Source organism: Erigeron canadensis, chromosome 4, assembly GCF_010389155.1.
Source record: "Erigeron canadensis isolate Cc75 chromosome 4, C_canadensis_v1, whole genome shotgun sequence".
In the NCBI taxonomy this organism is placed as follows: Eukaryota; Viridiplantae; Streptophyta; class Magnoliopsida; order Asterales; family Asteraceae; genus Erigeron; species Erigeron canadensis.
The window spans coordinates 33,569,358-33,585,250 of NC_057764.1; the positions used below are offsets into that span (position 1 = coordinate 33,569,358).

At 32.5% G+C, this 15,893-nt stretch overlaps 1 protein-coding gene across 1 annotated transcript; it reads right to left on the reverse strand.

Moving 5' to 3' along the window:
• Window positions 1-1,112: 1,112 nt before the first annotated feature.
• On the reverse strand, window positions 1,113-6,200 carry LOC122598377 (ABC transporter G family member 1-like). The gene is made up of 8 exons (XM_043770970.1): window positions 5,915-6,200; window positions 4,529-4,608; window positions 3,713-4,177; window positions 3,527-3,613; window positions 3,275-3,382; window positions 2,660-2,857; window positions 2,070-2,156; window positions 1,113-1,795 (listed from the first exon to the last, which is right to left on the reverse strand). The coding sequence occupies exons 1-8, from the start codon at window positions 6,198-6,200 to the stop codon at window positions 1,172-1,174; spliced, it is 1,935 nt and encodes a 644-aa protein (XP_043626905.1). The 3' UTR covers window positions 1,113-1,171.
• Between the last annotated feature and the right edge of the window lie 9,693 nt (window positions 6,201-15,893).

The window sequence follows — 15,893 nt, forward strand, 5'->3', positions numbered from 1 at the left end:
ATAATGATTTAGGTGTCCATACCCTATCAGCATATTCAATGCGTATCTAATTTTCTACCTCCTCAGCCACCTTTGCTCATCTAACCACGAAGTACGTACCCCCATCCTCAACATTAATCAAAAGATATTATTTTATATATCAGGCAATCAAATTCACGTAATCTCTTCAAATGTGCATTCATACCCAGTTAGATGAAGTCCTCATGAGAAGAATATATAATTGTGCTCGATCTCCAATAGATCTGCTGAATAACACCTCAAAGTAGTCGTTAAAAAAATTATATCCTTATTATTACATTGTGCACAAACCATATTGTTTTATATAAATATAATTTTTTTGTAAAAAAAGGCACATAAAAAAAATTATGTCATAACAGCTTTAATTAAAGTCAAAATAAACATTGTTTAAAAGGTTTAAGTTCACATTAGAGTTATCTTTAGTTGGGTATTTAAAAAAAGTTTCTAGGACAAGTTAAATCACTTTGTAATCAGCTATACTTAGGATTAAAGGTGAAAACAACATAAAAGGTATGATAATTTATTCATCAAACATTTTATATATATCACTTGGACATATATATTTTCACTCTTATATTCTATATACGAAAATGCAATATCATTTTTTTAAACAAAATAAAATATCGATTATTGAACTTATGAGCACTTGTCTATCCATTTATTTGTTACTTGTACCCACACCAAAGAAAGTGTTTTTCTTATTTGGTTTTGGTGGTGAAAAAATGACCACGCGATCCCTTTATATCTTTATCTTTGTGGCACCTCTAACTTATTATTGTCATCTTCATAGTTGTTACTTGTCAGACTCTTAGGACTCACGCCTTGACACTTACAAGTCTGAGTTAGACCAAAAAAGTGAAGACTCTTTAGGTGACTGTTATTTACTCCTGACTGTTTTATGTCCATTTTAAGATGATACAGTACATGGCAGTCCATCACCCGATGGTGCTAGTTCTCTCCTTTCTTCCCTTTTGGGGTAAGCGTCTGCTGGAGGCTCATAAATATGTTTGTGGTTCTTTTAGATGATTGAAAATTATATCAATAAAAAGTATATTTAAAACACAATTAATTCATATATTTTATTACAAGCGTTATATAACACAACTTAACGGAATCATAAGCAACCCATATATGTGATTTGGTACAAGCTTATCTAGATATGAAAATTAGAACTCGATCTTAACGTTGGCCCAACCCTTTCTAATGTCTTAATGGTATAAAAAAGTAGTATCCTATATACAACCACCATACCAAACAAGATTCCGAGATCAATCCACTTAGAGTAACCTATTTCGAGCTGCAATGCATCCCTTAGTATCATCTTACCGTCAATGGTAGGAGGACCTCCTAGATACTCAGGAAATTTAAGTCCTTCAAATTCATTTTTGTACAATCCTTGTAAGGCATATCTATTAAAGGAAATATAATACATTGGGTATTTCCAGAAGACATGAGGTAGATCGTTTGGCAACCGAAAAAACCCTGCACCTAGTATCATCAACCCTTGGATTCCAGCACCGGATATGATGCCCATGAGTAAATTTGGAACAATGCATGCGACGATCATCATGAGACATTCAACCAATAACATTGACACAAAGAGGACTAGTGTGAAATAGGTGTATTTTGAAGGTTCCGTTTGAAATCCCATGAGTAAGTAGGCTATGGCTCCTGGGATCATGGAGATGACAAGTAGATATGGCGTTGAAGAGATGGCATGACTTGTAACATACGATCCAACTCCATAGTGCCCGTTTAATCTTTCCCATTGGAAAACCTTCATAGATGTGGTTATAGTAATATATATGGATTTAGAACATTAGTTCAAGTGTATATTGTTGATCTAAAACCACATAAAATAGAATAGGACAGTGATTAATCTTCCTAAACATCCTTCTAATATCATAAAAATTTGACATGCGTAATTAATTTATTATCTGTCTTTCTTGATTTTTCCATGTGGCATAATCTTGTGATTAGTTAAATTTGTTTAGGCTTTTCCCTTTCTAGGATGAATAAATAATCATCTCTCAAAAAAAAAAAAAACGAACCTTTATTTCCTCCACGAATGAAGGAAACCCACCAATGGCTAACATGGTCAGGAATGACGTGACAAACATGATCATTGAAGCTCTAGTCTGTGCCATGCATTGAGAAGCATTTTAGTCAAACTATAGCAATAATACTTTACCAACATATATATATAGATGATGATTAGAAACACTATGAGAAAAGACTTAATTATAATTATTCAGCCACCAATGTAATACATTAACCACCCCAATTTGGTATTCTTTAACAAGCTTCGAAATTAAAGGTGTATGTATAACATTATTATGTTGTTCTCTAATTGACAAATTCTTTATGGTGAGGAATATAAGTTTTCAAGATGTATTGTATGTTATTAAGTATATAATTATGATCAGTACGTAGTGCTTAATGCAGCTACACATAACATTCTGTTTTTCATAATATTTATGTGTTCAATAAATTTCCTTAGCATATTGGTTTTTGTTGTTTTTTTTTTTAAGTTCCTACCACACAACATTCTTCCGGTCATAGGGGTTATTTTGTTCATATTTATGCAAAAAAAGTTTACTCTTTAAAAGTACGTAATTTCTCATTCTAGAGAAAAACTTACATTTACAGAGTCAAATCCGTCACCAATTTGGTAGGAGACCGATCCTAAAGAAAAACCCAAGATGATATATATACCAAGCCTCAACCAATAGTATCCTGGATCCCGATACATGTTCATAAATGATCTTTGCGATAGTGCCAAACACTGTGTAACAAAACTGCCTTGAATGCTTCCTTTTCTCTCAATCAATTCTTCTTCCTTCAAAAGGCAAATTAGTTTTCTCATTATGTGGTACTTATGGGCAGAATTGCATTAAAGGTAGAAGCAGGCGGCCTACTATATATACGAGTCTGCTCAACCTATGTAGTGTAAATTTAATTATATAGGTTATGTTCTTTACTGGTATTACGAGGCAAAAAAGTATGGAGATTCCGGTTAATGTTGCTAACCCTAAACTTTGAAAGGTTTTCCTAACAATGAAATTTATGAAGGCTTATTATGCAAGTGAATGGGCAATAGAAATTGCCAAAAAATAAAAATAAAAATAAAACTTTTGACAACCACTAAAATTAGTCGAAAAAAAAAAATATATATATATATATGTATAGTACAAAGTATGATCCAGAGGCGAACCCCGTCATCAAATAATTAATACTAGGTGAGTATCATGTGTACCTCTCCATTTATATTGGCAATTTCACTTTGGACATCCGAATATATCTGAGATGACTTGTAGGATGAAGAAAGTGTGTTGATTACTTGCTCAACTGGTATCATGGTATCCTAAATTAGTCATGTGAAAAAACGAACAGTTGAATCAACATCTAATAGAATCGTTATGGTCCATAAGAAAGAATTAAATCCAAATAATAACAAAGGTATGATGTTGAACGCATATACAACAAACATTGACTAGTTATAACCAACCTCAGTGAACTCTGTGTTGATAGTTATGAGGTAGTGATCTGCAGGATTTTGTAGAGCGGGACAAGGAAAGCCATTTACGGTAAAAAACTGATATGAAAGGGAAAATTTATTAGGTGTCCATCTTTTCCATATATATATCGAAATGTTTTAGTAAATTCCATGATCAGAAATGAAAACGAAGATAACCTGATTTGCAGCAAAATTTGGACCGAAATAGATTGTTTTGCCCAAAGAAAGAAGACAAAGATTATTAAAAAGTCCAAAAACTTGACTACTTGGTTGATGGATCGCTGCTAAAACTGTCATCCTGTATTGCTGCGTAAGCTTGGCAATCTGGTTCATGACATAGTATGATGCTGCACTGTCAAGACCACTTGTAGGCTCGTCAATTAATAGAAGCTTGGGGTGTGTCAACAGTTCTAGACAGATGGCTAGACGCCTTTTTTGGCCACCGCTTAGTCCTTTGACCCCCCAACCTCCTATTCTTGTGTTCACGGTATCTTGGAGCCCCATCTCTCTTATAGTTGTATCTGCTCTCGCCCTCTTCTCAGATCTTGGCATCCTCTTAGGCAGTTGGAGTTCAGCTGAGTAGTAGACCGTTTCTTTAACTGATAGAGTCCATGTTAAAACTGGTTCTTGAGTCATATACGCCTACATATAGCCGTTTAAAGACTAGGTGTAATTAGAAAGATCAGGAATGTGAATGCGGCTATTAGATCCTAAAGTCTAATAAAACGATCTTTGTCTAAACATCCCCAAAAGGAAAATGATATGTTCTCCTAAAAAATCATTCTAACAATAGCTTGATTAGATGAAAGTTGTAATCCACTAATTATTCTCTTCTAATTTCATTGTTTGTGTTAACCAAGTGTCATGATCAAGTTGTTAAGAAGATTATTAGGCTGATTTTTTAGGATGACATATCATTTTATTTCCTCCCAAAAGCTTCCAATTTTGATATAAAGAATACAATTAAAGAATGAAATGAATGGTTCACCATACCAAAGTACCATATGTAAGCCTTTGTTTACGTCCATTAATTAGAACTCTTCCAGTGTGCCTTGTATTCGAAGGCAATCGCCCTACAATTGTACATAAAACAGATCTAGACTAAGTAATACTTATACGATCATATACATAATTTATATAGAGCACAAAAATTAAACAAACATCCTAAATCTTCACAAATCATGGGAATGGTGAAAAATAGTAAATGTCTGTCGCATATAAAAGTAGGTACAAAAAACATTCCAGATACTAAGCATTAGGAAATAATATGTGACACTCATAAATTGTGGAGATTTAACCAAACACTCATAAATTATGGAGATTTAGTTAATTTATCAATGGTTTTGAGTACTATTGAGTTTTTTAACCATAGTTAATTTTAGTGTGAAAATTTTTGTTGAATATACATGTGTCAAAGATCAATGGTAAAGATAACAAAGAAAAATCCATAGTTCATGGGTCAAATGATTTATGGACCGGTAATCATATTTTTAAATTCATAATGTGTTTAGTTATGTTTATCATAGGAAGGGATGACTACACCACAAAACTTAATTGTTCTATGGTGCATGTTGTAGTTATGACTATAATGTATAATAAATCTATATATCTTCCATTAAACATTAGGCTAACCACATCAAAGATGTTTGTGGGAAAGATGGGATGATATGGAGGTTGTTTGTGAAGAAGGAATTGATGTAGGTAATGACATGGAGGATGTTCATCCTTAGTTGTGTGTGGGGAAGAATAGAGAAGGATTAGGAGGGATAAAGCTAGATTGCAGAAATTGGTTTGATGAGATAATTTATTGGTGATTTGAAAATTATTTAGATGTTTGTAAGAAGGATGAGGAAGGATAAAAGTGTTTCTGAGAATGATGTTTGGAAAGCTGACGTGACATGCTGATTAGGAGGTTTGTTGGAAGAACAACCTCGCGCTAATGTGGATGGTTTAAGACTACGTACAAACGTCAATGGGTCTATGGAAGATTTTTGGTGACTTGGAGAATACGTCAATGGGTCTATGGAAGATTTTTGGTGACTTGGAGAATGTTTGTGGGATAGACATTGTTGGGTGTTTGTGGGGAAGGATAAGGATGATGGTGTTTGTGTGCATGCATATTGAATTGAATGTATGTACGGAGTACATATTAATTATGTGTTTGTGGAAAAGATGTTTGGAAAGCTGATCTGATTAGGCTGCTTATACTTTATAGAAAAGACAATTTGAACTGCTGCAGGGAGTCTTAATTAGTCTCGTGGATATGCTAGAAAATAAGGTGTAGAATTGAGTAATGTGTTGTAGTAACAATAGGCTGGTTACAAGCTTATGAAACATGCAAGCTAGAATAATATGGAGATCGAGTTATATATAGTATACCAGCTAAAGAATCTAGAAGAGTGGACTTGCCACAACCAGAAGGACCCATAATGGCAAGAATCTCTCCTGGCTTAGCATAACCAGTGACATCATTAAGCAAAGATTTGTCTCCATCTTTTCCTGCAACCCACTTTGAGCTTGGAACTACAACGCCAAGTTCCTCCCACGTCAGATAGGCTCCACTCCCCCTTTTATCCACCACTCGAGGCTCAGACTCGACAAGTTCGACGCCCCATCCTTCTTCTGCATCTGGTTCTGGACGTATTCCGTTAGCCAAACCACCCATATAAGATCAAACAACTACTTGAGAGAGAATAGAGAGGGTGAGTTCAGAGTAGTTTGAAATGGTGGAAGAGTGGGGGCTATATATATATATATATAGATATATATAGATATATAATATATAATACGTGATCCATCTGTAAGAGATTCGCTTAGGAAGTGTCGTGATCAAGCAATAACTTAATTTCAATATATATTATGTGGATGCAAATTCTTACTAGCACTACAAACAATATTGCATTTATTCACACTTTTAAGTGAGTGTGAACAAACTAAAAATTTTGTCACGTTTTTTAGTGTGTAGAAATATATATTGAATTAAAAGTGTATGAAAATTTCTAAACACTAAAAAGTGTGTAGAATAAAAGTTCACACTTTTTAGTGTGAACTTTCATAATTATTTTGTTACACCTCATTTATTCACGATAATTTTTTTAGTTAGTATGGATAAATGAGGTGTGAGAAAATAATTACGAAAGTTCACACTAAAAAGTGTGAACTTTTATTTCAAACACTTTTTAGTGTGGAGAAATTTCCACACACTTTTATTTCAATATATTTTTACACACTAAAAAGTATGACAAATTTTTAATTTGTTCACACTCACCTAAAAATGTATACAAATACAATATGATTTGTAGTGTAGCTAATTCAATTCCTCGTTTTTTGGGCACCGTACCTTAAATACTCGTTGAGAAACATAGGTTTAAAGTTAATGTCTATATAGTCAAAACTACATAAAAATCAATCAATACACATATCAAGATTTAAGGTAATCAATACCCTTTGGTAGCCTGAGATAGCCTACAAACACCACCTCTAGCTAGGTGGTTATCTCAATTAATTACCAGGATCCAGCCACTTGTTCCCACCTAAGTAATTAGCCTCACTAGTCACTCCCACCTAAGTAATCTTTCAAATAACATCACTTCAAAGTTTTATAATTCACATTATAACAATATATATCATACGAGTATTTATGCTTAGCAAGGAATAGAAACAAAATCTATAAAAAAGCAAAACAAAAACAAATTAAAAGTAAAGGTGAATGAAAACGAGATATAAAAGATATATAGCTAACTTTGTTAGGCAGCATGATTAGAGATTAATTAAGATAACAAACAATTTAAAAACCATACGGCTCAATTACATACATGTATAGATAATGTATAAATGATCCATAATGATATACACAAATAATTGAAGTGAGAATTGACCCAGAACAGAGGTTTAACCCTAATTAAAAATAAAGATAAAAACGTAACAGTATAAAAGGAAAAATATAATTCATGCATCAAACATTATATTAAAGTCTTCTAGTGGAGCAAGTTTGAGTCCTATAGAGGGCAAAGTTTTATTCCCGATTTCGACCCCCTCTTTCCTTCGGTGAACTACCACCGGCAGCGGTGTTACCGCACGGCGCCGGATTAGTGAACTTGTTTGCCGAGACCTACTCCCTCCCCCTTATTTATTTATACACTTCATTTTATTTAATTACTTGGCATTAAAATGTAAATGGATTCTAAAGATGGGAAAATAAAGGATGTGCTATACCTAGTTATACCACTTGGCCAAATGCCGGATGGTTATTGGTCTCCATTTGAATTTCTGTTTCCCTACTCTTGACGGTATCTTTGGCCATTTCTTTCTTCAAGTTTGCATCGTTATTCATCAACTGCCAATTATCGGCCCACTCTCATTAGCATAGGCTAGTTCCACAATTGAACTCTAGCTTCTATTAACCGTCATGCATGTTGTAATAGATCCTTAACTTCTAGTAAGGAAAAAGAAAAAAGAAAAAAAAAGTTGATAATCACGTACATGGCCTACTTATATAACATCCAAACATTTTTTTTTTTCAACATTTATACTAACATATTAAGAAACATCTTGAATCCCCTACTATAAAATATTAAAGTGTCAATATCCTTAATCAATATATTAAATGGGGACTTGTCATTGGAGATGATAGTCCTAAACCATTTTTAGGTTTTAAATTAGTAGTATGTTTTAACAATACCGACTTCTCACACTTGATTATTTTTATTGCAAATCTCTTAGGTGTTTAAATTTATAGTTTATATAGAGTTAAATGTAAGAATGGTCCTCGTGGTTTGTCACTTTTTGCAATAGCAGTCCCTCTATTGATTTTTTAGCAACTGTGGTCCCTGAGGATATGTTTCAGTTGCAATGGTGGTCCCTCACTAACGGAACCGTTAGTTAGTGTCGTTAAGTTTTTCATGTGAGTAGCACATGAGAGGTATTAATGTCCTTCCTCCTACATAAACAGAGAGATGTTTAAAAGTATCCGTATTTGAACCATGATTTGAAAATTCGATCATATTTTATATGAAAAGCTGGATACAATAAATTTTGAATTCAAATTCGAATAGTGATTTTTGAAAAGTTTCAAATATTTTGGATATCTAAAAATATCTAGAATTTTTTTTTTTTTGGTTAGATTTCAATATCATTTTTTTTAAATTCGAAAATATATGAAAATATCAAAAGATATCGAAAAATCCTAGTTTCAATATCCGAAAGTATCCAAAACGTTAGTCTCAATATCTAATAATACGACAATATCTATGATATTTATTTTTTTCTAAAATTCAGATATTTGAGATATTTTTTTTTACGATACTTATTTTTTTTCCTAAAATTTGGCTATCCGAATTACGGATATTCAAAATTTCGGATAGTGGATTTTTATATCCGAACACATATCCAAAGGTTTTGGATATCCGAAATATCTAAAACTTTCAAGATAAGATAAGCATAATATCTCTTTTGGATATCCGAAATTTGATTTAGAAATTTAGGATATCCAAAAGTCGAATATCCGACTTTTGGATATTCGAATATCCGAAGTTTTCAAAAATCTTTACCTAAATCTAAATCCAAATCCGAATCCGAATCGAAATTTGAATATCCGACGTTTCAAATAATATCGGATTAGATTTTTTTAATAACGTGTTTGGAATTTGGATACAAATACTTTTGAACACCTCTATGTTTGTGAGGTGGAAGGACATTAATACCCTTCATGTGTTACTAACATGGGAAACTTAATGACACTAATTAACGGTTCTGTTAGTGAGGGACCGCCGTTGCAACTGAAACATATCTTCAGCGACCACGATTGCTAAAAAATCAAGAGAGAGACTGCCGTTACAAAAAATGACTAACCACGGGGACCATTCTTATATTTAACTCATTTATATAATCATGTTAGCATATCAATTTTAAACTAAAAACACTTTTTAGAAAATCCAAAGAAACGCATTTTTATTAATAAAAAATGCAAATACATTAGTTAAATAAGTTTTAGTTGTAATACAGATTCACAAATCAAATAAGTTTCTAATCATTAAAAATTAAATAATACCTCATCCGGCTCAACTTAAATGTTGTACTTTGACTTAACAGCAATTAATAATTACCAACAAAATCCTACCTTAATTTATTGAAATGTTTCCATCCATATATCAAAGGTTTGCAACTATGCATTCAATAGTTGACAAACTGCTTCTACTTAATTAAAGTCGAACCTTCAGGTTTGCAACTATGCACTCAATAGTTGACAAAATGCTTCTAGCTACTTAATTAAAGTCGAACCTTTTAGTTTAAAGTTTAAGGTTTTGCTAAATAAGTTAATTAAAGGAAAAAGCAATATTTTTACACAAAATTCTTAATAAATGGAACCTATTTAATTTTCGTCTATTAAAAAGATTCCATTTTTAAAATTTTCATAATAAAAAGAATGTCGTAAAGTTTTAATGTTATTTCTCTATTAAATGTTATGTTACCACTTATACGTCATTAATTATGCTTACGTGTACCTCACAATTCCTTAAATAATTCTTTAAATAATGCTGCAAGCGTGTCACTATTCCAAAATGATCCCACCAATTGATGAAGTGATTCAATAGGTCCAGACTCCAGAATGACAAAGAAAAAGTCAACATTAAAGGTCCTGCTACAAATACGTGAGAAACCAACTTCCAAACTGCAAAACAAATTAACAGAGCATACCACCATATCCCAACGCAGCAATAAACTTTATACTAAAGTACAAAACAGATCCCAGTAGAATCATCCATTATAGGCTATATAGTTATATAGCCTTCCTTCTTGATCCTCTAAAGTGGATTGTTGATTAAAAATGTTTATAACCGTAATTAACTTCTTACATTCATGATATTTCACTTCTCTCATAGTAACCAACAGACTTTCATATCACAATGATTTTACAAAAACCCATCACAATAATGAACAACTACAATACCTAACTTATCTATTATGGAAAATAAAAAATGAAGCAAAATTTAACACTTACATGTGCGAACGGTTCTTTTAAACACCGGTTAAATCATTGTTGTCCAACTTATTCCTTCAATTTTAGGGTTTTATTGATTGATTTGGATAATTGAAAAATTACGGTTCATAGGTTTTTGGGGGAAGAAAAATGAAACTAAATGTATTAAAATGATATGAACTGTTGCCTCAACACCCCCCCCCCCCCCCACCCCCCTTTGAATTTTCCCATGTAATGAAACAAATAATAAACTCCCCCTTGATTGTGAGGGATGCAGTTCGGATTTTGCGAACAGCTGCAATGCATATGATTTCCCCGTATATTTATCAGTGAAAGTTCACCTAAGCAAAATTTAATGACGTAGCAGTGGTGGCATAACACTTAACAGAGGGTTGACGTTAATAACTAACAACATTTCCCTTATTGCGAAACTTTTAGAAACATGATTCTTTTAATAGACCAAAACTAAATAAGTTCTCCTTATCAGAAATTTTGTGTAAGAAGGTTATATCTTTTTATGGATCTTTCCTTTAATTAAAATTTGTAAAATAGTTGTACACTTGTCTATCATATTTTATACACATTAACTAAATCCCTTGTACTCAACATTTTTAAACAAATGTTGTTAGTTAAAATTTGTATATCTAATTTGTTGCATAACGGACTCATTGAACACGGAACCAATTCTTGATAGTTGATTCTTTGTAGTTGGAAGAAGAAAAAATGAGCCTCCAAAAGTCCTGATATGGTTGTAACCAAACAAGGCAATGCTATTTACCACAATAATAGTCTATCCAAAAGTGCACATTGTTCTACTAATCTACCATTTTCATTGATAGACTTGGTGTTAATTCTAATTTTAGACTAGGAAAATGTGAAATACTGTTCTAAAAACTGTATTTAACATGTATAAAGAATTTATACTTTCATATCAAAAGTTTAACTTTTAAATTTTATGATAAATGTATAATGAGATATATTTAACATATGGTAAGAGTACAATGAGTTGTATTTAAAAAAACCTTTTAAACTATGCGGTTGAACGTTACATAAATGTATTGAGGCACAATTGTGACTTACATATTGGTTTAGATTTAGATTTATAGATTCTATGATTCTGGTTTACACGAAATGTGTATCTGTTTATGTTTGCTACCACAAAAATTTAGCTTTATCTTAAAATCAAAGATAGGCCAACAATGCTCATAATCGAAAAGCGACTTGATCGGAATATCGGATCCATAATTTATGCCGCTCACAACCAAGCGTGAAGTCGCAGCCCAACCAAATTTATTAATATGTATTATGATTATCTTAAAAGCCGGCGATATAAACATCTTTATCTAAATAACTTTATTACAAAGTATCAATAAAAGTTATAATAAAAGGTTTCATAACTATGCCATAAGACTCCTTCCGGTGGCATTTCCAACACTGTTGGCACGCAAGTTTTTTACGCATTTTCTAGAGTGTGTCATGTGGAGAAAATCTATATACTACTTATATATATATAAAAAAAACAATTTCATCATTGAAAGTTACATGAGACAAATATCTAAAATGTCATCTTTTATCTACGATCATGGTACCTGCGCAATATGGCAGTAATGACAGTGAAAGTGACGTGGTGACATCGACAGATGGTGACGGCGGAGGTGACCGTTGGTGTCGGCAGATGCGTCAAGTGGTGTAGGTATTTGATATAAAGATATTTGATTTAAATTAGTAGTGTATATCTTTTAGAAGATAATGAAATGATTGTGTAAATTAATTCATTAATAGTAAAATGGTAATTTCGCATGTCCTAAAAATCTTAACTTTTCAACATGAGAGTATAATTTTAACTTAGTAGTATAGATGGGTAAATGATTAATGTGTCTAAAATGTAGGACTAAGATATCTACCTAATAAGAAAGGAAGGGGATTCCCTCAAGTTCCAAGTGACACATCACAAGATCAATGATAAAGGTTTAGAAAGAGAAAAAGTGGAATTTATGTGTCAAAAAATAAATGAATTAGACATACTTTTAGGCATATCTATCATTATCCTTGTTTATACTACAGTATGTAATATTTTTCATCTAGCATTTGTTAAAATATTTTCATAAACACTATCCTCTTAACATTAATAATTAAACTACACTATCAATCATTTACTGCATCTTTTAAAATATTTCCATTAATCTTCTATATCAATTTCTTTTACATCAATTATCTACACCACTCAATGTCGTCTCCATCACCAACAATTGCCTCCACCACCACACCGTCGCCCCCACCATCACCACCGCATTGCACGGATACGGTGCTAGTGGAAAAAAAAGATGAGTGGGGTTGTATTGGGACATGTGATGGTTTAAACAGATAGACAAAAAATGTTTTTTAAAAATATAACAAAATATTTGTCAATCTTTTAGTAGTTAATTTTTTTGGTTACCATTTATTAGTTATATCTAATATAAATAGATATATAATACCAAAAGATATTAGTTAAGTTTGAGTGTTTTCCTTGTACCTCGCATACACTAGTTCGATTCTCAGCTAAGTATCCCAATTTTGGGTATTTGTTTGGGATGAACCATCTTATCGGTTCATGGTTGAATCCATCAAACCAGCCGGTTCGACCCGGTTTTCAACACCATGAAGATGAAGGGTGTGACTATCATTTTTTATAATGTAACCAACAATGATTATATTTCCTTTTAAACTTTATATGTTTAGATACAGACATGAGACATTTAAACTGACATACAAAAGTGTTACATATTTGTATTACAACCTCAACCATATTGTCTTAAAAACAGTGTTGTAAAACTTGGTCGACTCGGTCGGGAACTTGGGATCAGAATCAGAAATGGGGGTTAAACGGGTCGAGTTGGCTGGAATCGGGTCAAAACTCGGTCAACGACTTGGTCGCTTGTAAAACTCGGTCAACGACTTGGTCGCTTGTAAAACTCGGTCAAACTCACCTGGATCGGTCAAAAATCGGGTGGATTGGTCAAGAATCGGCCGGATCGGGTCAAAACTCGGGTCAACTTTGGTCAAAGTTTTTTTTTTTTTTTTTAAAAAAAGAAAATGCTAAATTGGTTTAAGTTTATGATTCTAATGAATGGAGCTTGAACTTTGAGGAATTATATTAAAGTTTTTAAACAATTATGTTTTAAATTTGAAGTCTATTCCATATAATTTTAAAAAATATAAATTTTCTATATAAAAACCTGATCCGAGTTCTCCCCGATTCCGATCCGAGTTTTTAAAAACTCGTGACTCCCCCACTCGCCGATCCGATCCCAAGTCATGAGTTTCCCAACCTTACCTAAAAGGCATTTTATACATCTTTCGCCTGAACTTGATATATTATATCGCTATATAAATCATCAAACACTTTTCTCTTTTAAATTATAGGTTTGATTTACTTAAAATGTCCATTACCATTATCACATCTACCACCTATCTGGCTATCTGTATCTATACTACTATATTAGCACGGTACCCGCGTAATGCAGTGGTGTTCGTGCCGGCGAAAATATGGTGGTGAGGACGACTGTTGGTGGTAAAAATGGTGTCGAGTGGTGTAAACATTTGATGTAAAAATAATTGATGTAAATGGTTAATGGAGATATTTTAAAAGATAAAGGACTGATAGTATAATATAATTATTAAGTGTATTTTAGACAATTTTTCCCCAAACAACTTTCAACTTAGGGGCTAATCTTTTTAGGCGAAAACACATTTAGTACCCTGAATTTTGTTAACCGGGTCTTCTACTACCTCAAACTACAAAAAGTATAGAATGATACGATAACCTTGTAAACTCGATAAATTTATAGCCTTGACAGCAGGAGATATGACTATATTCTGTAAAAACCTTAACAAAGATATCTAAAGTGTAAATTTAAATCCTCAAGCCAAAAATAAAATTACAAACAAACACACTGAAGCCTCATAAAATCATCATCCAGGTTTATAAGCATTCATGTAATCACGCCTCTTCAGTCTTCCCCGCGGGAATTCTAGATGCATCCATAATCCATTCAATAAGAAGTGTAGTTACTGAACAAACACCCTAGGTTTGTTTAGGATGCAGGGTATTGGATAAACAGATCGGACAATTTGTTCAAGTAACATAATCCACCTCGTGATGGTTCATTAAATACAAGGTGACTTTTATATAATTGCGGTTAACAAAGATTTTTTATTGCTCACAAATCGCAATATAAAGATGACTCCTTATTAATTGTAACTAATGATGATTTTTTTTTTGTTGAACAAACTAATTTATAATCAGTTATGGTGGATTTGGAATAGTTAGGTGATAGTGATACAAGCGCTTCTAGTACGTATATATAAAAGAAAGATTAAATTTGGACTACCAGATGTGTGTATATTGATTTGTTTGCTCCCGTCAAATGACGAGTCACGTGTTTTGCATGTGACCCAGTCAATAGAGTCAAGGTAAAAAATTTATCAGAATTACAAGTTGAGGGTACCATTTTATACCTTTAGTAGTTTAGGGCAGTAGAAGACCCAATTAATCAAATTCATGGTACTAATACTCTCTTCGTCCATTTTAAATGTCCTGGTTTGACATTTTAAATCTTTTTCCTTAAACTTTGACCGTAAATATATTTGTTTGTGTTATATATTAGTTGATGAAATTTATATAAATGAAAAGTATGTTTAAAACTCAATACGTTCATATATAATATATCAAGCGTTATAATATATAAACAAAAATATTTATGGTCAAAATTGAAGGCGGAAGACTTGACAAGTAAAATTTGGATAATTAATATGAGACGGAGGATGTTTTCACTTTAGTACAGATAAACATCAACCCCTCCTCCTTTTCTCTATATTATAGGTTTTATCTATTTTAAATTACCCTTCACCATTCAACATACCTACAATCTAAGATATTTGGACTACCAAAAATACGAAATTTTTTCCAAAATTGATCTTTCAATTTCAGAAATAACTAAACTATCCTCAATTACCTTTACATATAGTAAAAAAAGTGAATATGTGTTGTCATGTATTAAGCTTAGGTATAAAATTTCTCACATACTAATTTTTATTTTTTATTATATAATGAACGGAGAATTACATATATCCCCAAATCTAGTATCAAAATTACAAATTTCCCCACTCAAAACTTTAAACTACAAATATACCCAATTTTATTACTTCAAAATACAAATATGCCAAAAGGAATGAATCGTCTTTCGACGACCCCCCCCCCCCCCCAATTTCTTTCTCTCTTTGTTTTTTATCATCATATGTTAAGTTTCTGGTTAACCATAACTTTTGTTACCATTTAACACCAACACCGGCCACACCTGACACCACCAACCGGAAAACCCCCGCTCGCCTGCCGGC